The 25,551-nt window shown below is 46.5% G+C and overlaps 1 protein-coding gene across 1 annotated transcript in view; it reads right to left on the bottom strand.

The window, feature by feature from the left end:
• NCAPG2 (non-SMC condensin II complex subunit G2) overlaps positions 1–23,440 on the bottom strand; it is a 72,512-nt gene extending 49,072 nt beyond the window's left edge. Inside the window, exons 1-11 of the mRNA XM_027538453.1 lie at positions 23,346–23,440; positions 20,531–20,650; positions 16,979–17,167; positions 16,376–16,490; positions 14,842–14,996; positions 13,350–13,484; positions 9,459–9,553; positions 8,170–8,239; positions 5,765–5,851; positions 3,031–3,126; positions 2,299–2,424 (exon numbers count right to left, since the gene is read on the bottom strand). Coding sequence (XP_027394254.1) covers positions 2,299–2,424; positions 3,031–3,126; positions 5,765–5,851; positions 8,170–8,239; positions 9,459–9,553; positions 13,350–13,484; positions 14,842–14,996; positions 16,376–16,490; positions 16,979–17,167; positions 20,531–20,608 — 1,146 coding nt within the window. The 5' untranslated portion in view covers positions 20,609–20,650; positions 23,346–23,440. The remainder of the gene's footprint in view (positions 1–2,298; positions 2,425–3,030; positions 3,127–5,764; positions 5,852–8,169; positions 8,240–9,458; positions 9,554–13,349; positions 13,485–14,841; positions 14,997–16,375; positions 16,491–16,978; positions 17,168–20,530; positions 20,651–23,345) is intronic.
• Between the last annotated feature and the right edge of the window lie 2,111 nt (positions 23,441–25,551).

The raw sequence follows: 25,551 nt of genomic DNA, 5'->3' as shown, positions 1-25,551 counted from the left end.
AGAAAGCTGAGCACTGAAGAGCTGATGCTTTTGAACTGTGATGCTGGAGAAGACTCTTGAGCGTCCCTTGGACTGCAAGGAGATCCAACCAGTCCATCCTAAAGGAAATCAGTCCTGAACATTCATTGGAAAGACTGATTCTGAAGCTGAAGCGCCAATACTTTGGCCACCTCATGGGAAAAACTGACTTAATGGAAAAGAACCTGATGCTGGGAAAGACTGAAGGCAGGAGAAGGGGACGACAGAGGATGAGATGGCTGATGGCATCACTGACTCAATGGTGTTGACCACTGACCTCAGCCATCCACCCTGAGCAAGCTCTGGGACATGTTGACAGACAGGGTAGCCTGGTGTGCTGCAGTCCATGGGGTCGTAAAATTTGGACACAACTGAGTAACTGAACTGAACTGAAAGAAAAAAATGTAAAATCAGTGTTCTCCACAATCTAGGTTTTTTTTTTTTAACTTAAAAGAGTTATTTAGAATTTAATACTTAAAGTTCTGAAAAAAAATTTAATTGACTTGAAATTCGTTTAGTGTTTTTCCTTCCTTAAATTCAAACAAAATAGGAAATATTAATTTTTGTTTTTTAAATAGTTAATAAAGCAAATACAAAACTCACAATGATTAAGCTGAGTACAGACTGTCTGTGATACAGGGGCACCATGTTAAGGTCTGGGAGTTGGTGATGGACAGGAAAACCCGGCGTGCTGCAGTCCACGGGGTCAGAAAGAGTCAGATACTGCTGAGCAACTGAACTGAACTGATGTTAGAGCAGACTCTGTGGGACGGTTACATCACTTTACAGATTGTGATGTCGTTTTGGACAGTTATAACCACTGTCACCTTAGTGCTAGGGGCTGAACTAAATGCTTTATATACAGTTTTTCATTGGAAACTTATCACAATCTGATAAAATATTTTCTCCAGTTTTAAAGAAGAAACAGGAGTTGAAAGAGGTTAATTTGAGAAAAATCAGACATTAACTGGGAACTGGGATTCAAATTGCCTGACTCCACACTCTAAACCACCATGCAACCTGCCTCCCCATCCGTGGGCTGGGATGGTACCTTCCTCATCGCAGGTCAGGCCCATCGCCAGGGCCAAGCGCCTGCGGCAGATCCCACGTAAAGGGGGTCGTGCTAGACGTCCAGCACACCCTCCACCTCTGCATTCAAGGGCAGAGTCTTCAGCGCTTCAGGCAAAAACACAAGTGCTTCACCGACTGGACACCTGAGCTAAAAAGAGTGTAAGTTTTTCATGGTCTTATGGCTAAAACCTTCCAAAATCTAGTTGTGGTTTGCCCAGCAACATTTGTCCACAAAATTAACCACGAACCCCAAAGGGGCTTTTAAATAAACACACGTGTGGATGCGGCACACCTGGTGAAACACTGACGCCGGTTCACTTCAGGGGGTGCGTGTCTCTGCATGTGCGGGTGGCATCCGGGGGTGAGATGGGAATGCACAGGTGAGGAAATGTGAAGAGGTTAAGCAGGAGATACTAATTATACTACTATTTCAACTTTTTGCATGTCTGATATTTGTTTATAGTGGGCCAGAAAACACACAAACCAAAGGAAGTATTTTAGGACAGCTATGGGTAACCGTCACTGTCATGGCGTTTGTGCTATCCCTTCCTAAAACGTTATTCTACTAACTAGGACAATAAAGAGTTTCTCTTAGCTTGTGTCAGGAGACCCTGCAAATGGCAGGGGCTGTAGAGAAATCAGCAGAGGCTCACACTGTCCTACCAGGTGAAAGATTGGAGATTATCACTTAGGAATAAATGTCACATCCTGATGTCCTAACGACTCACTAGGAAAATCAGTCATTGGGAAAAAACCACCGCAACAGGCATTACTGGCCTTAAAAGCTAACTAGTTGCGTGTGTGTTCACGACACTGCCCCACCTTACACAGGTGCTGCCACCACGCCCGCCACACAGATAAAGACAGAAAAGTCAGTGCCCACCTTGCCGCAAGGCACACAGCCGTCAGACAGAGGGACCAGCCCCGGGCTCTGTCCTGACCACTGTGACACAGCCTCTCTGCTGGGGGAACACATAAGGCGCTTCAAACTACACACAATAAATGACGAGAGGGTCCAAAAGAGACCGAGAGGAAGAGGAAACAGACCCTGCGAGTCCTCGCTGCCACAGAAGGCACCGGGAGAGGCCGGGTTCCTGGAAGAACGTCAGGATCTGGAAAGATTGCCCTCTGGAGGCCGCCCGGGGCAGCCCCAGGGACATCCAGGCCCAGACCGCTGCAGGCTGGGAGCCCGGCCACATGAATACATACGTAGAGTTCTTCAAACTGTTTCTGAATCTCGCTGTCCATCTCAATGGCGTTAAACCCTGGATGCCGAATCGGAAACGCCTCAACGAACAGCAGTGCAGCATTGGACCGGACTTCCGAGTTTCTGGCCTGGAATGGTGAGAGGAGTTTCAGAATCAAAGAGCTGACAGGCAAAGGCGTCAGCGCAGAAGCCCTCAAGCAATGCTTCTAGTGTCTCAACACAGGCATGTTCCTATTTACATATTAAAGACAACCGTAACATTTAAACTAACCAAGCTTGTGAGACCTTCCTTAAATGAAGCCAAACTCCCAGCTCCATGTCGACAGAGACGTTTCCCTACCTCAAAGTCCACTGTGTCAGGAAGAATCAGTCATGTCCTGCCCCCAGACCAGAGTCACCTGCGTTAAAATGACCCGCATGCTCGTCTGACCCCTCCTCACGTGCTGTCACTGTGTCCCCAGTCACCGGCAGGAGGCCCGAAGGGCCAGGAAGGCTCAGCCCAGCTCTGCACACACCACCCCTGCCGAGCATGACGACCCTGCTTCCAGCTGTGCATCCAGCACTGACTCCATTCAGGTTCCCAGCTTAAGAAATGCTTTTAGTAAAAGCATAAAGTATTCATTCAGAATCTCACACATGCCCAGCCTCAAGTCTTACTTTTAGTGCCTGAATCAGAAGATGCTAAACCCCACAGCATACTCAGCATCCTAAACATGGACAGTTAAGAGGCATACCTTTAATCCTCTCCAAAGGATGGGCTTGTATAGCTTGTAAAGCATCTCTTCCACCCCCTGCCGAACTTCCTTTTGATGGTGAAAATAACTCAGCACCTATGAGCCAAGAAAAGAAGAAAAGAACAGTAATATTGGTGTTTTCAAAAGAGCACTTAAGATCCCACTTTGAGCAAACAGGGAGCACAGGCTGCCCCTGCATTCACAAGTCTTGGACGCACAGTTCTTTCTATCAGGAACCACGACAAGAAACCATGCTGCCAGCTCGGAACACGGAGATCTCACAAAGGCACCGACGGCGGAAGAGAGACCTACAGCCTTGGGCTGTACAAAGGTTCGGGTTCCAACTTCTACTCTTCTACCAATAGCCCCAAAACCTCATAAAAAGACACACCTCTGACCTTCAGGGTCAAATGGAAAAGGAGCAGCCTGATTGTTCCTACAGCGCATTCTGCCTTCAAAGTGCACTGGCTACGACTGTCTTGTTCTGAGAACCTCTTTCAGGCATTCAGAATGGTGCAAAGAGTCAGCCCTTCACATCCATGGGCTCTGCATCTGCAGATTCCACCAAGCGTGGATAGAAAATATTTGAGGGGAAAAAATTCCAGAAAAGTTCAAAGCAAAGCTTGAAACTGTCACTTGCTGGCAACTGTTTATGTAGTAATCACATCAGATTCACAGCCTATTACAAGCACTTACACTGCACTGGGTATAAGTGATCCAGAGATGATGAAAAGTGTTCAGGAAGGCACTGGAGCCCGCAGACTCCAGGGGCGACTGTATCTCAAAGGGGTGTCACTGCCCAGTGATCCTTCCCAGGAGAAACCTGGATGTCAGGTCCCTCCCTGAAGTCACAGACAATCAGAAAACATACTGCTTTAACCAGCCAGGACCTTCCTGCGACTCTTCAGATTCTTGTCCCCAACAACAATCAGTGTTGCCTTTTGTCCTTAATTCACAACTCTTGCAGCCAAAGTTATATTAGTGAAAAATAGAAATTTTTTATAATTAGGTTATAAAACAATAGACTTTAAGTGAATGTCAACCAACTTTGCCCTAAAAGAACTACAAATCGCCAACTCAATAGACATGAGTTTGAGCAAACTCCGGGAGATAGTAAAGGACTGAGAAGCCTAGAGAGCTGGAGTCCATGGAGCTGCAGAGTCAGACGTGACTCAGTGACTGAGCAACAGCAGCAAAAGCACTGCCATCTGGGATTCCCTCCTTCTGGCTGTGAACTTTTCATTTAGGAGATTTCAGTCTGTCATTTGCTTTCTGTGAGCAATGTTAATTTGGTATTAATGGTACTTGCTTCACAGAGAGCTTTTAAACAACTATATGAGGTACAATTCATAAACCATAAGTCACTCATGAAGTGTGTAATTCAGTGGGGTTTAGTATACATAGAGTTGTGCAACCATTACTACTATCTAATTTTAGAAGATCTTCATCTACAATAGGGATTTCTTACTTTCAAGTGACTTCTAAGGTATTTTCTGAAGCTTCTTTCAACATATCAATAAAATGACTTATCAAGTAAATTTGGTATTTATCAAAAAAAGGATTCAAGCAAGAAGCTATGATATGTTATAAGCAGTAAGAACAATGACTTGGAGTCCAAGAATACATTTCACTTGAGAAGTGAAATCTAATATTCTGCCTTTCATTCTGGCTGTGCATTTTGCCATAAATCTAACAAACAATGATACCTGTACTCATCTTCATTTCTTACTACCACAACAGAAAATCAGGTATGAAAAAGTCTTCAGTTATTTGGTAGCAGCAGTAAAGTAACCACATCACAAATATGTATGATTTAATAAAATACCACTCCTTACAGTTAGGCAGAATCTGAACATTAAATCATACATGTGAAGTAAATGATCCAAACTATCTACCACTTACGAAGTGCCAGGGACCGTGTGTGCTGGGTGGGGCGGGTGGTGGGGAAGGCACATGGATATATTTTCATCTCTGGGTCTTTATCTTTGGATAATACAAACTAAATCATCAATAATAAGAAATGTTTTTTAATATAGTTTACGCCTACAAATAATGACTCCACTACACAAACAGTAGCAGGCACCTCATCTTTATTCCCCTAGCTTCCTGACACACAGTTGCCCAAACCAGCAGCGAGCACAGGGGCCTCGCCCGGGGTAGACATGGCCCCACACAGCCGACCAGAGCCTCCAGGTCCTCCTGCAGGAGCCCTGCTTATCAGACTCCATCAGAACAACAGCCACACCAACAGCAGAGACTTGATCAGTCAGATCATGTACAACATGAGGATAAAACCATACCCGAATTCTGAGACTACGTTTTAAAAACAAAATTGTATCAAGAGAAACTATCAAAACATTTATTCAATACGGTTTGCAGACTACAAAGTGGAAATGTAATATATGAAAGTCAACAATAAAAATAATCCCAAACAGTCTCTTCTTTGAAAGCAGCAGTAGTGGCAGTGAGAAAGTGATGGTTCTAGACATTGTTATGTCCAAGAACATAGTTAAAGGCTGTCTGAACACAGTTCCGATGTCTTAACAACAGATGTTTGCTTTCCTAATCAAAACTTTGGCATCAAGGTAGATCTCCCAGAATTCCAAATGTCAAGATTCTGAAAAATTCCTTTAACTGATGCCTGTGGAAGCTTAACAAAATTTCACAAAAACAACTCTCTAAAAACAAAAAATTTGAGAGACAATTTTCAAAAGTGCTGCAGGAGCGTGCTCACCTTGCGCACCCTGGGGTGCACTGGAGACCTCCGAGGAAGGTGGACGCCGTGGTGCATGAGGTCCTGGATGCAGTCGTTCTCGATGGCCTGGAACAGCCGGCGGGGAGCACGGGTGAGTGCGCCCCGCAGAGAGCAGGGCAGGCGCGGGAGGAGCCTCGGCACAAGGGGACAGTCTAACTGGCTCACCTTCCCGCTCACGAGGGGAAAGGCCTGGGTCCCGTCATCAGGGCTTCTCCACTTTGTCTACACTTCTTAGAACGCACATACCAGAGAGAACTTTTCTTTTATCTTATTTGAAGAAATACCACATTTGTACCAAATTGCATGGCACTTGAGCCTGGATCAAGCCAGACAGGGCCCAGAGACAAAGGTGGGCCTAGGAGCACCCCTCCTGACTCATCTGATAATCTCAGAAAACTGGATCTGTTCCAAGAGCTTACCTCACCCCCCGCCCAAGAACTCACACCGTACCGCTAAGGTGGGGGCCAGGATTCCAAACTGACAGAAACAGATGTCTGGGAGGCACCCCAGTGAGAGGCGGAACAGGCAGTCCCCAGGACTCCACGGCAGTAGGGAAGGATCGAGGGAGACTCGCCACTAACATCTACTCGTCTCCACTAAGTGAGGATGCCCCCTGAAGCCGCCCCTCAGCTCAACGAGACTCCCGTGGGGACCGGGCTGCCCGACCTGTGATCACACAGGAGGTCCACGGCACCACCAGCCGGGCATCTGGGCCATAGAAGTTGACCCTTGAGAGCTAACCACCAGAACACGGGCATTCTACAACTGACCAGGTTTGCTAACATGTCAATGGCAGAGATTTTTTCAAAAAGAAGAAGGCTTTAAATGACGTAACAAGCAAATGCCATTGGGAGACCTGTTGGATCCTGGCTTCAAAATGAAGACATTATTAAAACAAAGCAGAGATGTTTAAATATTAGTATGGGGCTTCCCTGGGGGCTCAGATGGTAAAGAATCTGCCCACAATGCAGAAGACCCGGGTTCACTCCCTGGGTCGGGAAGATCCCCTGGAGAAGGAAATGCCAACCCACTCCAGTACTCTTGCCTGGAGAATCCCATGGACAGAGGAGCCTGGTGGACTATTGGCCCATAGGGGTCACAAAGTAAGCATGGACCTTTTAGAGATGATGCATCCTGAAGTGCACAGGAGTAAGGTGCCACATCTGGAGTTTGCTTTAAAAACTTGAAGGGACACAGGGAAGGGAGTGAAACTGAGAAGCACACACTTCTGATACTAATTTGGTGCAGACCTAAACAATTACCTTTAAATCACAAAGTCCTATTTTTAAATCACTGCTAGAGAAAAGGGGAACAAATACTCCTTCCTGTGAAGTTTCATGGAGTATAGACCAATGCAAAAAATGCATAAGAACATCCTGGTTCTGCCACTTCCCCAAAAAACTATACACTGAGAAACTACTGTAGAAGTTGTCTACAGGGCAACGGGAAAGGTGAGTTCTTGTTTCCTAGAAGCAGACATCAGTGATAACTGACAGCGTGTGTAACTGAAGCACAAGCTGGGCAAGAGAGGAGAATGTACAGAAATAAACATGGGTGGTTAGCCTCCCCTCTGCCCCCGACACTGCTCCAGGGCCTGCTCTCCCAGGAGAAAAGACCCCTTGATGACTTAGAGTAAAAATTTTACTCTCAGAAGGAAAAAAACACATCTAAGAACCTAGTATGAGAAAAATGTAAGGGATATCAGACATTTTCGATTTTTTTCCAAAAGAGCCTATGAATGTTTAATTGTGAATTACACAGCCAGTATGTACGTGTTATAGTCATTAAAGGTTATAAGCCTGATTCAAACAAACATCTTTAAATTCTCAAATTATGTTGCTGAAGAGATGGCCTGAGTCTCCCAAGGAGCACTGGCCAACAGAAATACAACAGCAACCACAAATGCAATTTTAAACTTTCCAGTGGTCACACTAAAAACAGGAAAAAAAAAAAGTAAATTTACTTTAATAATATATTTTGTTTAGCCCAATTATCCAACACACTATCATTTCAACATCAGTCAATATTCTTTTTAAAAATCCATGAGATACTTTATATTCTTCTTTTTCCAGACTGTCTTGCAAATCTGGTGAGTTCCTTACATTTACAGCCCATCTCAGCTTGGACTGGCCACGTTTCAAAGGCCCGGCAGATATACGTGGTCGGACACTGCAGGTCCAGAGCTGCCAAAATGCGCAAAAGCCTTGGTTCCACTCACACTGCGCGTCGTGGTGAGGGAGGGACATCTGAGGCGGGCTCGGTGTGGACGGCACCGCCCCCGCCGTGTGGACGCTCACTGTGAGCTTTGGCTTGCCGGGCACAAACACGGGTTCAAGCGGCCCCACTGTGGCTGCGCTAACGCTTCATAAAACGAAAGGACATACCTCCAGTGTTTTCCCTGAAGCCTTTTTCCAAGCTCTGAAATAAATTTCCGCAATGTGTACCATCAAAGATCTGGAAAAAAAATTTAATGCAAGTTTGAAGAATTATATTTTCACATGTATCATTTCAGGCAGTCTCCTCTCCCAGGGAAGAAGACATGGTTTTACACTAGTGCTCTGCGAAGTAGAGACAGGCTGTCTGCCTGGAGCAGGAAGCAGAAACCAGTCTGGAGAAGGACTGAAACGTCAGCTTCTTCCCTCTCAGTCGCTGCTTCCCCAGAACTTCACTACTTTCTGCGAAACTATGACACGTACGCCCAGAACCAAATTCTTAAGTAAAAAACTTTAAAGATAAATTTCTAATAAAAACTATAAATACAAAAAGTTTAAATATAAATACACTTTAACTTGGAGTCATTCTAGACTAATTAGCTCAGGTACAGGGAATCCTAAAATACCAGGGTTGACTTAGACTCATAATGAGGAAAATCTGCTGATTCAACCCAAATATTGTGCAAATGAGGGGAGAGGAGGCAGCATTCCAGTGAACAATCAGAGATCCAGCATCGAGTCCCAACTCAGTTCTCACACAGCCACCTGATGGGATAGAGGATTTGAAAATTCCAGAGCAGGTTAAGGACTTGACCTCGAATGCGGCAAATAGCTCCCAGTGCTGCCAGGGCCCAGAGGCTGGGGAATCAGTAGAGAGCCCCTCCTCAAGGGCTCCTCCATCACCCACACGGCTCCGCCCTAGGAAGATCGCAGTGTGCACACAGACCCAAAGGACCAGACGTGCTAGCCACATGAACTTTACTACGGCCGAGGCTGAGATCGAACCGGTGAATAATCTATGTAAACGACTACCACAAAGTAAAGTCTTAATTTCAATGTCACTACTGAAGAATGGTTTCCTATAGCAAGGAAAATAACTATTCAGTAATACAACAGTACATAATAAATAATAAGAGATAATTTCTAAAGCTTCTAATCATCATCATTGTCATGTCAGTCGCTCAGTCGTGTCTCACTCTGTGATCCCATAGACTATAGCCCAGCAGGCTCCTCTGTCCATGGGACTCTGCAGGCAAGAATACTGGAGTGGGTAGTCACTCCTTTCTCCAGGGGATCTTCCCGACCCAGGGATCGAACCCAGGTCTCCTGCACAGCAGGCGGATTCTTTACCAGCTGAGCTACCAGGGAAGCCCCTAAAAGTTGACCTGACCAAAGTCAGGTCCAATAGAAACATTCAAAACCAGACTAAGCACAAAATATGAATTGTTTTTAATACTTACTTTGGTAATCCCTGTAACTGGTTTTTAATGGTCCCATGAATCATTTTAATGAAATTTATATTCCAATTGAAGAGAGAACTAAGAAATCTTCTTCCCTATGAATTAAAAATAGGATGTAACGTTAAAATTGCAACCAAATAAAAAGTCCCCAGTAACCAACAACAAACAGCTCTTTGAAAGTGCAGCAGCCAGTACTGAGGTGCTACTCCCGAAAGCGCAGCAACCAGTACTGAGGTGCTACTCCCGACGAAGGAGGCTCCCGTGCTCTAACGTGGAGCCTGCACGCCGGAGCGGCGGGGGCCCAAGCTGGGAGCACGGCAGGTGGGGGCCGCACACTGGTGCGAGCAGCAGGGCCATCAGGCTTTGACAGGCAGCTTTTTTAACAAGTATTTACTGGAAGTAAGTTGCCAGTAGAGTCCAGAAGAAGTTTATCATTTACCTAGAATGACTGGAAACTGACCTGAACAAATTAATAACTGATCAGGAAACTAGTTCAGCTATCTTAAATTCAAAAGAGAACACAAATTTTAAAAAGAGAGACTTTTAACACACACATATATATTTATGTCTAAGTGCTCATTTGCTATATCATGTCCAAGTCTTTGCAACTCCATAGACCATAGCCCACCAGGCTACTCTGTCCATGGGATTTCCCATGGGAAAATACTGGAATGGCTGCCATTTCCTCCTCCAAGGGATCTTTCCATCCCAGGGATCGAACCCACATCTCTTGCACTAGCAGGCAGACTCCTCACCACGTGAGCCATCTGGACCATTTACACCTGTATTTCACATATGTGTGCGCGTCTGTGTGAAACAGTGCAGTTTACCCACTGCTATGTATCACTTCATGGGAAATAGATGGGGAAACAGCGGAAACAGCGTCAGACTTTATTTTTCGGGGCTCCAAAATCACTGCAGATGGTGACTGCAGCCATGAAATTAAAACACCCTTACTCCTTGGAAGGAAAGTTATGACCAACCTAGATAGCATATTCAAAAGCAGAGACATAACTTTGCCAACAAAGGCTCGTCTAGTCAAGGCTATGGTTTTTCCAGTGGTCATGTATGGTTGTGAGAGTTAAGACTGTGAAGAAGGCTGAGTGCCAAAGAATTGATGCTTTTGAACTGTGCTGTTGGAGAAGACTCTTGAGAGTCCCTTGGACTGCAAGGAGATCCAACCAGTCCATTCTGAAGGAGATCAGCCCTGGGATTTCTTTGGAAGGAATGCTGCTAAAGCTGAAACTCCAGTATTTTAGCCACCTCATGCGAAGAGCTGACTCATTGGAAAAGACTCTGATGCTGGGAGGGATTGGGGGCAGGCGGAGAAGGGGATGACAGAGGATGAGATGGCTGGATGGCATCACTGACTCGATGGACGTGAGTCTGAGTGAACTCTGGGAGTTGGTGATGGACAGGGAGGCCTGGTGTGCTGCGATTTATGGGGTCACAAAGGGCTGGACACGACTGAGTGACTGATCTGATCTGATGTATAATTCCATGGACAGAGGAGCCCAGTGGGCTACAGTCCATGGGGTTGCAAAGAGTTGGACACAACTGAGCGACTAACACACACACATGTGTAAGTCAATATAAAGTGTGTCTGAATCCACTCTATACTTTACTCTCCCAAACTTCACAACTACCCTGGATGCCCAGGGCAGAGGCCCAGCATCTCTCCAATAATGACGACATCAGAGCAGCAGCAGCAGTCAGCGTATCTCCTGTCACGTGGGCACCGAGGGCCCTGTGAAAGGCTGAGTGTGCCCCAAGGGCACCCTGGGAGACGGTGGCTGCTGTCCCTACAGCACAGAAGGAACACTGGGACTGAGCGGTGTTTGATCGAGGCGACCTACCACCTGTTCAGTGGGCACCAGGGGTCTGAACACGGCCTTTCTGACCCCCAGGGCTGAAGGTTTTGGCCAGTGTGGGCCGCAGTCAGGTCCAGCCCTTCTGTGTCACCAGTGAGAGGGTGCGTGGGAAGAAGGCACACTGGGGTCAAACCCTGCCCTGCCCCGCCATGATTGTGAGGCCTGAGCAAGTTCCTCAGGGCCCTCCCCCTCTGGGAGGTCCTCCCCACCTCCTTTGGGGATGGGTGACTGCTGCCCCCTTTTGCCTCAAATCGTGTCTGCCAGGCCACAAGCAGTCAGAGTCAGGGCTATATTCTATATTAAAAACAACATGCTTTGCATCCCAACATGGAAATACAGTCAATCTAAAAAGACTACCAGTCAATCTTAAAGGAATAACCCTGAATATTCATTGCAAGGACTGATGCTGAAGCTCCAATACTTTGGCCACCTGATGTGAACAGCCCACTCACGGGAAAAGACCCTGATGCTGGGAAAGATTGAGGGCAGGAGGAGAAGGGGGTGACAGAGGATGAGATAAGATGGGTAGATGGTATCACTGACTCAATGGACATAAGTTTGAGCAAACTCTGGAAGACAATGAAGGACACGGAAGCCTGGTGTGCTGTAGTCCATGGGGTTGCAAGGGGTCAGACATGACTGAGTGACGAAACAATGAACAAAAAGACTAGAGGGGCTTCCCTGGGGGCTCAGTTGTAACGAATCCGACTGCCAGGGCAGGAGACACAAGCTTGATCCCCGGTCCAGGAAGACCCCACGCCACGAGGCAACCAAGCCTGCGCACCACAAGTGCTGAGCCCGTGCTCTGGAGCCACGCTCTGCAGTGAGAGACGCCAGCGCAGCAACGGCCCTGCAAGTGACACTGGACAGCTGCCCCGCCGCTGCGGCCAAAGAGAGCCGAGCAGCGAGAGGGGCCCAGGGGGCCACAACAGACAGACAATACCGTTTTTAAATCTAAAACACTGCCCAAATTACAACAAATTATCAAGAGGCTCATGTTCCCAGCGCTTCTTAGAAAAATAAATAAATAAAATAAAACAAGTACAGAAAACTCTAAAGATAACAGATGAGCATGTCCAAGAGAGCTAGGCAAGCCACTCTGTAATTTTAATTCTCTAATAGCCACATTAATAAAAGTAAAAAAGATCAAATTAACTTTATTAATGTATTTATGTAATCTAATATATCCAAAGTGTCATTTAAATATGTAATAAATACACAAAAATTATTAATGTGATATTTAACATTCTTTTTCCATATCAAGTTTCAAATCCCCATATATTTTACATTTAAGGCCACAGCTGGATTGGCCATATTTCATGTGCTCAGTAGCCAAGTGTGGGAGTGACCACTGGTGGACAGTGGAGCACTGGGCCAGGAACCTCGCTTTGGATTTACTGGATAGGTATGAAAGAAAACAAGAATCTTACGATAATAGCTTTGAGTTATATGCCAATTAACCTGGAATTAGGGCAGAGGGTCAGATCTGATCCATGGGGAAGTGCCTTCTCAACCTTATTTTTAGTCATTTTTAATTTAAAACGCAATCATGGTTCCCCCAGGATTCACACAGCCACCTGTTCCCATCTCCTTTAATGATGAAATACGCAATGACTTGTAAAATGTTTGCTTAACACTGTCACGCAGTAAATATGAATTGCAACAAATATAATAGTTTTGGACAGTTAAGCTGGCTCTTTTATTAAAACACTGAGCATGATGCAAACAGCAAACTCACGAACTCAGGAAAAACTTCCATCACAAAGCAGTTCACAGGACTTTCCTGGCGCTCCAGTGGTCAAGAATCCGCCTGCCAACGCAGGGAACATGGATGTGCTCCCTGGTCCAGGAAAACCCCACATGCTTAGACCACGCGTCACAATAAGAGAAGCTCTGAGAAGCCCACACATTGCAACGAAGAACAGCCCCTGCATGCAGCAAAGACGACTCAGCGCAGTCAGAAACAAATTAATTTTTTAAAAAGCAGTTCACAAACACACCAAGATGAAAAACCACTTGCCTCTTCTTTTTTGATGTAATTGACATTTATGAAGCACTCAAGCAGCATGTCTTTAATTTCTCTACTTTCTTCCAAATGATAATCAAAGCAATATAAAGCCTGATGGATACGCCACAGCCGACATATGTCTGCACCCTGGGGATGACAGGAAAAGAAAATCAACTAATTTTTCTTTTTTAATAATGGGTAAGGCCACATTTCAAATTAACTATGAGACTATTTTATGTCATCAAAAAGAAAAAATGACAAGAGAAAACATTTTAAAATTTGCAAACAAAGCTCCAGAGAACATTTTCCTAAAACTCAGGCAAAAGCAAGCAGAGATGCTGCCAGCCAGCACTGCACACCGTTTTATGTACCAACGAGGAGGCGAGCCTGCGCTGAGTGTGCGGGGCCTGAGCCACGCCAGGCTAGGAGCGACTGCCGCAGGACTGCGCCGCCAGGAAACAGACCTGAACGTTCTTAACTGGAAATGTAATCAGCCCGTGTGGCTGGTGGCTACTGTGGTAAACGGCACAGGTACAGACGTTTGATTTTAAAGGTGAACAAGAATGGCAGGGAAAATGGATTTTAAAAAGGCAAACCAAGGATGGCTTATGGATAAATTCTGACACAAACAACGAGTTTTCAATCACTCCCATGGTCAGAGTGCGAGCTGAGGATGCAGTCAAAAAGATTCTTTTCTGTCGTGAAATTGACTGCTCCTTGGAGGCCACCCTGGGACAGTCTGTCCCACAGGAGATAAGAAAAGGATCAGCTGCAAGGTACATAGAAACCTGCTGGCAATGTGTACCAAGAGCTCCAAGTTCAAACCCGCTGACCTACAAATTTCACTTGGAGGAATCTGTGACAAGTGAGCAAAGATGTAGAAGGAGGGCAAAGAGAAACCTCCAAAGATCCCTCAATGACAAGGGTCACCTTGGCAGTGGAATTGCTGATGATTTTTGTTTTTTTTTCATTTTCCCTCTTCTTCATTTGCCCAGGTTTCTAAGATGAACACAAGTATCTGCTGTTGTTTGATCAGGGGAGAAAACCGCTCTTTTTCTGGATCTCTGAGTTGCATGCCAAAGACTGAAGGATGCGTTATATCCTGTTCTCACCATGCTTCCTGTGGGCCTGCCAAAGCTTCTACAGGCCTGGGCTGCAGTCTACAGCCCCGCCCCGGCCGCCCTCCTGCCCACTCACTCAGGTCAGCAGGCTCTCCCTGACACCCTCCCCCCTGCCGCCCTCAGTTCTCCCTGGACCAGTTCCCATCGAGGGGACAGCCTTCCATAGGCCACACACTGAGGAAGACGGGGAGATAGTCTATGCACAATGCACGCACGTGGAGCTCTGCCCATCCTTGACCGCCCACCTCTGAGCATCACCCAGTGAAAAACCCCGCCCGGGAGCCACTGGGCCAGGCCTCGCACAAGCAGACGTAACTCCTAACTGGTGTAAACACGTGCACTTCTCAGCAAAGCACAGCGTGTGCTTTAGACAGGGAACGCACTGTCTTCGTCCTGAGACTCCTCCTCAGCAGCATGATGAAGGCGGTCTTGCCCATGTTCTCCTTGGCGGGCAGGCCTCTCTCCCACCACTTCACGCACAGGTCCTGGATGGAGCCCTGCAGCGCTCGCTCACCCTCTGGCAGCGCGTACAAAATTCCTGCAACAGAGTAGGCGCTGCACAGTGAGTGCACGCAGTGAACCGGGGCTCGTCCAGATCCAACCCAGAAGAGCATGTGACTCACAAGTGTGCCCAGCAGACATTAGTTTAACTCACCAAGACTTCTACACATTATTTATAGCATACAAACAATGCTAACTAAAAAACTGTTCCACCACTGTTGTAAAAGCAGACCCAACAGAACAGGAAATTTTAGAAGACCAAGAGGTCCTATTGCCCAAACTCCTAACGACGAGAGGCTCCAAACTCGAGTGCAGGGACACCCATGGCAACACTCAACAGCTGAGCCAGGGCAGGCCGAGTGACCAGTTACCCCACAGCTACCCCTCAGCTTGTTGGCCTCAAGTTCTGGCTCACTGGTGAAAAATAGTAAAAGCAACTATTATAATGAATAGAAAAGCTGTAGTGCTGTTAATAACAAAAGAGCTCAAGAACTAAATTAAAATGCTGACACTGTGCTCGTAATTGGAATCCAGACATCTGAAAGCCATTCCTTTAAAGTAAAATTCCTGAATTAACGGGGAATTTTATAAACCATGTTTGGAGACTGAGGATGAACTGTGGTAACACCCACAAGCATCTGGGAGCTCCTTTCATACTGACCGGGGTAATCTTAGTAAGACACATTAATTCCACACAAGAATTCTGAATAAAAGAGCATACTAAACAGATGCATAAGCCAAGTGGCTCTGGTTTATGTGTGAAATGAAAATGCCAGTAAGAATTGATGACAAAATCTGATTAGGGAACTAATCAGATTCACACAGTGGGAGGTGAGGGTACCTGTGAGATTTTTCTTTAAAAAAAAAAAAAACAAAGTTACCTTTGCATCTTTTATAGCTATAATTTCATTCAAATATTATATGATCAGATCATCTCATAAATTCATACTAGTGTTCCTACTAAATTAATAACTATCACTTCACAGTTTAGTTAAAATTTAGAGTACCAACTTAGGAATATTCAAGTAGGAGTCAACAACTGTTTCCCAGGTCATATTCATGACGCAATTAAAGAAAAAGAGGCAGTGCCACAGGTACTGGGCTCCCCTGAGCTGCTGGGCAGTGAATCCCCAGCCGAGGAGCTTGCAACGGCTGGTTCCCCTTATCAGCTCTTATTGGTCCTGAAGGTTCAAATATAGCCTGTCGTCCAGTAATGCACATGTTCACCATCTGAAACACTTATATGTGGCTCAAATGAAATAATTACTCAGGACAGCCCCTAAAGGAATGCTCCTTTGCTCGTTTTTTCCAGCTGAAGTACAAGAGCCCTGTTTCTCCACTGCTGGGGGCTTCCTTTTACTGGTATCACAGACACAGCACTCATTCACACCCCACGTTACTGCAAAGTCAACTTACCATTTAATATAACAGCACACTCCAGTAAGGGTTCACAGTTCTCTCTTTCATTTATGACTGACACAGAAGCAAGAATCACAGATGTAACTGCATGGATTATTTCTATGTTTCTATGCTATAAGTAAAAAAAAAAAAAAAAAAATCAAAGCACAAGTAAGTTAAAATCAACTTAAAATTTACTTTTAAATGTAAAACTTACTAAATTTATGAAAATAAAGCCACACTTGACACTTCTTCTAAACAGCGAGTTAGGGCTTCCCTGGTGGTCCAGTGGCTGGGACCCCGGCTCCCAGTGCAGGGGGCCCAGGGTCAATCCCTGGGCAGGGGCTATATCCCAGATACTGCAACTAAGTTTATAAATAAGTATTAAAAAATAAAATAAACAGTGAGTTAAAGCTGGACACAGATCAGCAGTTTGAAAAGAGCAGCCCTGAATCCTGGGTAAATAACGGTAGGCTCAAAAAGGTGTAACCACATTAAATAGACTTCTGGTACCCGCGTCTTCTAACTTTAATTTTAACAATGTAAAATTCAATTATATACAATAAATAATTACTTTTTTAACAAGAAAAAGAAAATTTATCTTTGAAGGATGAGGGTTACCATTTTTGAATCCTGCTCCGCTCTCACACTGTCCTCACTGGGGGCTTCTGCTGTCTGCCACCCCTCCACCGGGCTCTCCAACAACATGTCTACTAGCAAATTCTTGAGCCTTTGCCACAGTTCTTCTTTCTGCTTCCTTGATAATTCATCTATCAACTCATTTAGGTTGAACGGGTCACAAGTATCATTCTGCAAAATAAATAGCAACTGTTACATTTCAAATACAAGAAAACAGTTCTATCTTCTTTATAATGGCATCAAAAGAAGTTTATGTGCTAATAACTAAGTTTGAAATTTGAGAGTCAGGCTGTAGTGTCTGAAATCCAGTCCTAAAAGGGCAACAGGAGTGATCAGACAGAAAGCAGCAGATGCCTCCATGCCTAGTCAGTCCTGGTATACTCCTCTTCACCCCCTTAGCAAAACTGCCCCTGACATCAATCCACCCAGACGTCCTCCGTCTCCAGGCCTGAAATCTGGTTACAAGTGGACACCAGAGCTCAAGTAACAGTAAGAGCCACAACAGTAATAATACAGCCATGCAAAGGACTGTAAGCAGGTTTTCTGGTCTCCAACCAGTCTTGGGCCCTGACTTTGTCCCTGTATCCAATCTGGTACAACCTGAGCACCACAACAGCCACAGTAAGGGATTATAACTCCTTGAATAAAATAAAAACCAATGAGGCCATATTGATAATAAATAGTAGCCAATAATTGGGCTTCCCCAATGGCTCAGCAGTAAAGAATCCGCCTACAGTGCAGGAGATGCAGGCGACATAGGTTCGATCCCTGGGTCAGGAAGATTTCCTGGAGGAGGGCATTACAACCCACTCCAGTATTCTCACCTGGAGAATCCCATGGACAGCGGAGATTGGCGGGCTGTAGTCCACAGCATCACAAAAAGTCAGACACAACTGAAGTGACTGAGCATGCACACACAGCCAATAACTTATCAATAATTAACTAATGGCATTGGCATGCTATTAATAGCAATAAATAAATACAGCAGCAATTTGGGATTGGAAAATCACAATTTTGTAGTGATCATTGTAATAATTGATTCAGGCAAGAAACCCCAACTATCAATATATTTTAAAGGTATTGTGAAATACACATATGGAAAGGTGTACTAAGTGTGACTGTAGGTAAATAAATAAAGCCTCGTGTCTCCACCACCCCTCCAGGGCTGCCGCCCTCCCCTCCCCAGTTTTTTTAGCGTTTATGGTAATTACTGCCTTGCTTTTCTTGATAACTTCACCACCATTTGCATCCCTAAACCATGTCCTGTAAATAGGTCTATTTTCCACTTGGTAGAGAACTGGGTCACAAGGTCTCTGTTCTTTCATATCTTGCTTCTATTGCTCAACATTATTTAGTGACGCTCATCCATACACTGCATGTCATTACAGTTCATTTAGTTTCATTTCATTTCCATTATAGTTTTGCTTTTACTTTTGTAGAGTTTTCCATTGCATAAACATAACAAAATATATTTATCCATTCTTCTGTTGATCACTATTTAGTTGTTTCTGGGTTTTGGGTATTTCAGAAAAACACTGCAAAGAACATTGTTTTACATGGCTCTTATTTAAGGACTAAATAAAAAATGGATTGTCAATTGAAGAGTCTGTATACATTCAACACTATCAGTTGAATATATATTTATTACTCTAAATGTTGTAGCAGTTTCCATATCCCCAGCAGTGATGAAATTTTCAAATATTCCACATCTCCCCAACAAGTAGTATTTTCAGTCTGGTGGGAGACAGTGGTATTTTATCTTTTCGTTTTCTTCCAAAGGGCAGAAGTTGGATGAGGAGAAAAGAATTTACCTAGTCTCAATTTACTTCCCCACAGCATGCGTGCGTGGTCAGTCGCTTAGTGTTTGGGACTCCATAGACAGCAGCCCACCAGGCCCCTCTGTCCATGGGATTTCCCAGGCAAGAATGCTGGAGTGGGTTGTCATTTCCTCCTCCAGGGGATCTTCCCGACCCAGGGATCAAGCCCATGTCTCCTGTGTCTCCTGCACTGGCAGGTGGATTTTTTTACCACTGTGCCACCCACAGATCACTTGTTAATTACAAAAGTGGGAATACTAACGCACCAGCAATGACACAAATCGACACCATGTGCCTCACCAAGGAGGCCGTGACACCACTTACACACGCAGCCCCTCCACATGCATAAACGAGCAAACGAGGGCAGGGGAAGGGCAGCCTCAGAGCAGCTGCCTGCACGCTTCCAGACTGTCAGTCACGGGGGCGGGCCGTGGCACTCTGGAGTAGAGAGACTAGCAAGGCAGGCTGCGGAGCAAAGCCGCCTCTCCATCCCAGTCCCCGCAGCCTCCTCTCCGCGGGACCCATCGCAGTGGTCCAGGGCTCTTCGTCTTTCCCACTACTTTTGTCCGGAATTCTCTCCCGCAATCTCCATCCAATTCTTAGCTGTCACTACTTTGACTTTCACTGCATGATCAGAACAAGTGAGGTATGTGTCATGTGCCCCAAGGTCACAGATTTTAGAGTCGGGGCCCTAAAGCTGGGGTCCTCCAGAGTCGGTCCTAGGCCCTGCTCCTACTACACTGCGAGGATGACCCAACGCATCCCACAGGAGCTGACGCCCCCGAGCCTGCCTCCAGACGAGCTGCTCCTGGCTCCAGGCCTGCCTCTCCACATCCACCTGCACGCTTCTCACACGTGCGTCCTGGAGCCTCTCAGCACATCCCACATGAGCCATCTCCTCCCTCAAGCCTGCCCTCTTCCCACTTAGGACCTCGCTGAATGAATGAGGTCCTTTTCTTTGTGTTCAAAGGAATATTCCCAAAAGGTGAGTCTTCTCTTTCTGTCTTTCTCTCTCTTTCACCCTTTTGCACACAGGTCACTCTCTGCTTAAAAGTCCCTGTTCCTCTCAGGACAGTCTCAATTCCTCAGAATGGTCAAGGTCTCATTCCCGATGTCACCTCTTTCCTTCTTCCTCAGCTGGTGTTTTTACACTAAACATCTCTAAGTTCAAACACAAGGTACTTCTCCAGTCTTCAGAGTTAACCCTGTTGGTTAGCGCAGTCCTTCTCCATACCCCTCTGACTGGTTAACTTATTTCACTTTTTAGATCTTTGGTTCCACAGCCTTTTTATCAGGATGGGAAACATTCCATGTCTAAATCTGGGTCCCTCCACACCTCTGCCCCAGTTTAGCCCTTACCCTGGTGTGTTTACACACCTGGATTCACCACAACACAGTAAATAACCTAAGGACAAAAAAGGATGTCTTCCTCACAATGCCACGCACAGAACAAGAGATCAATAAACGTTTAAGTAGGTGATTTGAAACATCTTGTGTTACGCCACTTAGCATGCTCACAACAACCCTCTTAAAGCAAATGGGAAACACTCCCATCGGCAGATCTAATTGTGTTTAGTTCTGCCTTACTTCTTTAAATACACCTTGGTCTGTACGGATTCACTGAAATGATTATATTTCACTTGTGGATATAATGATTTTAGCAAAACGTCTATATATTAACAGTCAAAATCACAATAAAGCTAAATATAAAACTTACATCAAGTTGAATGAATTGCAAAAATTTTCCAATTAGCTCCTTAGACACTGCTTGTATGAATGTCTCACGTTTTTCCATAGCAGATCAAATTGTTTTTCATATGGCATTTATTCTGCAACACTAGTAAAAAAAACACAATCGTAGTTAGTATCCAAAACTGCAAGGAAATCCCTACACTACCTGTGATAGACAGTTTCTAACAATATTCTGACCTAAACAAGCTATAACATCTAAAAAAAAACTTTGTTACCAAGGAGGAAAGGGATTGACATATACACTCTACTGTATATAAAGAGGTAACTAGTAAGAGCCTCGGAGAAGGCAATGGCACCCCACTCCAGTATTCTTGCCTGGAAAATCCCATGGACGGAGGAGCCTGGTGGGCTGCAGTCCATGGGGTCGCTAGGAGTCGGACACGACTGAGCGACTTCACTTTCACTTTTCACTTTCCTGCACTGGAGAAGGAAATGGCAACCCACTCCAGTGTTCTTGCCTGGAGAATCCCAGGGACGGGGGAGCCTGGTGGGCTGATGTCTCTGGGGTCTCACAGAGTCGGACACGACTGAAGCGACTTAGCAACAGCAGCAGTAAGAGCCTAATTACAGCACTGGGGGCTCTACTCAACACTCTGTAATGACATATATGGGAAAGAAAGAATCTAAAAGAGAGTGGATAAGTGTACAATTGATTCTGTGCAGCAGAAACTAACACAACATTGTGAATCAACTATATTGATAAAAAATAAAAATAAATAAAAATAACTTCCTTCTTTTCTTCACTGAGAACAGTATCAACAAAACATCATGTTTTTATCGATTGTTAATGAAGTTACCAACTAAGGACAGAGAAATCCAACAGCTCTAGGAGGCTCACCTCTCTCCCTTTCTAGGACCTTCACAAGATGCTCCTTCAGGTCTGAGGCAGCTCAGCAAAGAACAGACTGGGCCAAGCTGCTAACACCTGAAGACTCCTTCCTCAAGGGCATTCCTGCACCAGGAAAACCCTGCCGGTGGCCTTGCCAGGCAATGTGTGGCCTCGGGGCCGCCTGGGAGCTTGTTAGTGTGCGCATCAGGTGCACTCCTTCCTGGCCCCGTGGGACAGAGCTCAGGGATTGTGTCTCCCGGAAAAAATCCTATTTTCCATTTACACCGCCTAGTGCTTGCAGTGCCTGATTCGAAAGAGATCATGAAGCAACTGCAAAGAACATAGGTGTAGCAGGACACTTACCTTAAAAATAAATGAAAACCTCCTGCAGTCACAAGCAGAGCAACATGGAAAATTACTGGTACCAATGGCAACAATTACCAGGACAGAGTCATCTTAAATGCAGAACCCCAAGATCTTAGCATTTAAATCAAACAACAAGAACAGAAAATAACTTCTCCACATAAGTAACACTAAAGTATGGCCGCCTCAGCCCTCAACTCAGATGGCTGAGAGACAGGCATGACTTCTGACCCGCCAAGCAGGCAGGAGGGTCACCAGCACTAAGCCTGATGCATGATTATGGCTAGTTTGAGTTCAAGAGTTTAAATGAACAGTATTCCAAAAAAGGTGCAGCCAACCACACAGAACCTTTTACCTTAAAATGGGGACCTTGCTTGTTTGTGATTCTGGTAGCTTTTCTGGTTTGCTCTATTTCCAAGTGTAATTCCCACAGTAATCCAATAGACGACCAGATTCACTGCCATAGCCCCCATTTTCTCTCTGGTGATTGTAGTTCTTTAAGGATAATTAATTTTCCAACTTCACTAAATCTCTCTAGTGAAGTGACCACTTCACTAGAGTGACCACTACTGTGTGCATAAGGCCCCGCCCCTCCAAGCAGAGCTACCTTCTAGGAGAGATCACCTCGCCAGGCAACTGCCATCCCAATGGCAGGGTGCTCTGTACTAAGATGAGTATTTAAAAGAGACTTTTGTCACGTTGTTACCGCAGAAAACCCCTGTCACCTGGAGCCAACCATTCATCTCAGAACTAGGAGAGACACCTGAGGACAGTTTTCCCAGGGCACAAGCGCTCAGAGAACTGATCTCTGAGATCAGTCTCCGGTCCAGGGCTCAGGGGACCCTGCCCGGTGTCAGTCCCCGGTCCGGGCTCAGGGGATCCTGCCCGGTGTCAGTCCCCGGTCCTGGGCTCAGGGGACCCTGCCCGGGATCAGCCCCTGGTCCGGGCTCAGGGGACCCTGCCCGGTGTCAGTCCCCGGTCCTGGGCTCAGGGGACCCTGCCCGGGATCAGCCCCCGGTCCGGGCTCAGGGGATCCTGCCCGGGATCAGCCCCTGGTCCGGGCTCAGGGGACCCTGCCCGGTGTCAGTCCCCGGTCCTGGGCTCAGGGGACCCTGCCCGGGATCAGCCCCCGGTCCGGGCTCAGGGGATCCTGCCCGGTGTCAGTCCCCAGTCCGGGGCTCAGGGGACCCTGCCCGGTGTCAGTCCCCGGTCCTGGGCTCAGGGAACCCTGCCCGGGATCAGCCCCCGGTCCGGGCTCAGGGGATCCTGCCCGGTGTCAGTCCCCGGTCCGGGGCTCAGGGGAGCTGCCTGGGCTCAGCCCCCAGTCCGGGGCTCAGGCGATCCTGCCCGGGGTCAGCCCAGCCCAGGCTGCGGGGCCTCTGAACTCAGTCCCGGGGGAACAGGCGCGGAGTGTGGCCCGCTCCCGGCCCGGCGCCCGCCTTCCCAGCCGCCTCAGAGCCCCGGCCGGGCCGCGGGCTCAGATCGCGGCCCACGCGGAGGCTGCGGTGTTAGGGAACCGAGCGGACCGAGCCCCCGTCTCCCGGTCCCCCGCCCCCAGCCCTCCGCCGGCCAAACCCGCGGCGCTCACCTTGTCCCCGGGACCCGCAGTTTCCCGCGTTCTGACCAGATTCAAACCCGCCCGCCGGCTCCCCCAACGCGCCCCGCCCGCCCGCGCGTCACACGCGCCGCTCTCGCGATAACTGGGCGTGGGCGAGGCCGCCGGAGGGCGCACGCCCGCCCCGCCCCGCCCGCCTCAGGCCCCGCCTCCGAGGCCGCCAGAGCCGCTGCGCGGGCCGCGCCTCTCCACGCGAGCTCGGATCGTGACATTTTTTAGCTTGACATCAAAATTTGTCGTGGCTTAAGTGATTGAAACAGATACAACCTCTGACATAATTATAAAGACTGACTCAGAATAAAACTGTGACATCACCCTTTATATGCATCCAGTGACGTCTGAACACTAGCAGCTGAACTCCGGTCTGGGTGAACTCTACGTTTCCCACATAATTGTGTCCTTAATGCAGTATCTGTTTCTGCCATGCAATTTCTATGGACCATGTGCCCAGCAAAATATATTTATAAATAAATGTAGACATATATACTTACTATCTTGTCATCAAAATTCTCTAGATTTACAAACATATTAATTGGGATACAAATATATCAGAATGAAAGTGAAAGTGTTAGTGGTTCAGTCGTGTCCGACTCTCTGTGACCCCATGGACTGTAGCCCGCCAGACTCCTCTGTCCGTGGGATTCTTCAGGCAAGAATACTGCAGTGGGTAGCCAATCCCTTCTCCAGGGTGTCTTCCCTACCCACGGATGGAACCTGGGTCTCCTGAATTGCAGGCAGATTCTTTATCATCTGAGCCACCAGGGAAGCGTACAAATATATCAAAGTCATATATAAATTGATTGTAAATGTCGTAAATATTACATATAAAATTAAACTTGTTGAAACACACTTCTTAATACTATGTTTAAGACTGTTTTCTAATAAGTTGTATATTCTGATTTATGTTTATTGCTGTAAATACTGAGAAAACTTTACACTAAAAAAAAAAGCAGACAAATGAAAAAACAATTGATAGCAATGTTCAGTTCAGTTCAGTCGCTCAGTCGTGTCCGACTCTTTGCGACCCCATGAATTGCAGCAGGCCAGGCCTTCCTGTCCATCACCAACTCCCGGAGTCCACTCAAACTCACGTCCATCGAGTTGGTGATGCCATCCAGCCATCTCATCCTCTGTCGTCTCCTTCTCCTCCTGCCCCCAATCCCTCCCAGCATCAGAGTCTTTTCCTAGCTAAATACAATAGCATTTAACTAAAATATGTTCATACTAGCAATGAACATATTTTACTTAAATGCCAAAAATCAGATATTGATCTATCATCAATTTCTTTTAATTTAACTTGTATCAGCTAACAATTTGATTGGACTTTCCTTCAATTTTCGTTGGAACCAAAGACTTGGAAACCATCTGAATTTCAAAAGAATTTGAACCCAGTCACTTGAAATAATTTTTCTGTTTCCAAAAAACCTTAACCCAGATACATTGAATTACTATTAATTATATCAGCTACTATTTGAAGGCACTTTTGCCAATACAGGTTTTTTAGATAAAAGCTTTTTTTGCTCGCTTTATATGTTTTTCTCACACCTTGGGGATCTGCAGATTTCACTCATCCATTCCTCAGCCAGATCAGATTGAACCGTCTAAGGAACTGTTCACAAACTGCTGAGGAACAAAGAATGTATCTCTAAGATTCTGGCCGTGGGCCCACTGAGATCACCAGGACAAAGGAACAAAGTCCCCCTGGACTCACCCCAGGTGTGTCCTCCACCTGGAATCAAGACCTGGAGGAGGACCATCCCCAGGGCTCCAGCATGAGCCCACCCTTTGTGTCCTGAGGCTTTGGGTGTTGCTTTGAGGGCTCATCTGTGGTGTAGGTGCTCTGAGCCTCCTGCGCCCCCTGCCCAGTTCCAGTAGTCACCACACAAAGCGGCACCCCAAACCCCAGGCCCTGTCCCGCGAGGCCCTGGACTAGCCCTTCTCGCACCCACCCCAACGTCTGAAGCCCTTTCACTGTGCCTGTGAGGACAGGCCTGCAGCTGCCACTCCTCAGGCTGAACCGTCCGGAGCGGACCCTGGACTAACTGGCCATCTGGGGAGGTAGCGGGTGGTCCTGGTCTGACAAGAAGCTTGTGACAGCGAGGCCAGAGGAGCTCACTGGAGGCCCGGGGCATCCCGGCGGTCCCCAGGTCTGCGCGGCCCCGCCCACTTCTCCTCGGGA

This window comes from Bos indicus x Bos taurus, chromosome 4, assembly GCF_003369695.1.
Source record: "Bos indicus x Bos taurus breed Angus x Brahman F1 hybrid chromosome 4, Bos_hybrid_MaternalHap_v2.0, whole genome shotgun sequence".
In the NCBI taxonomy this organism is placed as follows: Eukaryota; Metazoa; Chordata; class Mammalia; order Artiodactyla; family Bovidae; genus Bos; species Bos indicus x Bos taurus.
This window is presented reverse-complemented; position numbering and strand designations above follow the sequence as displayed.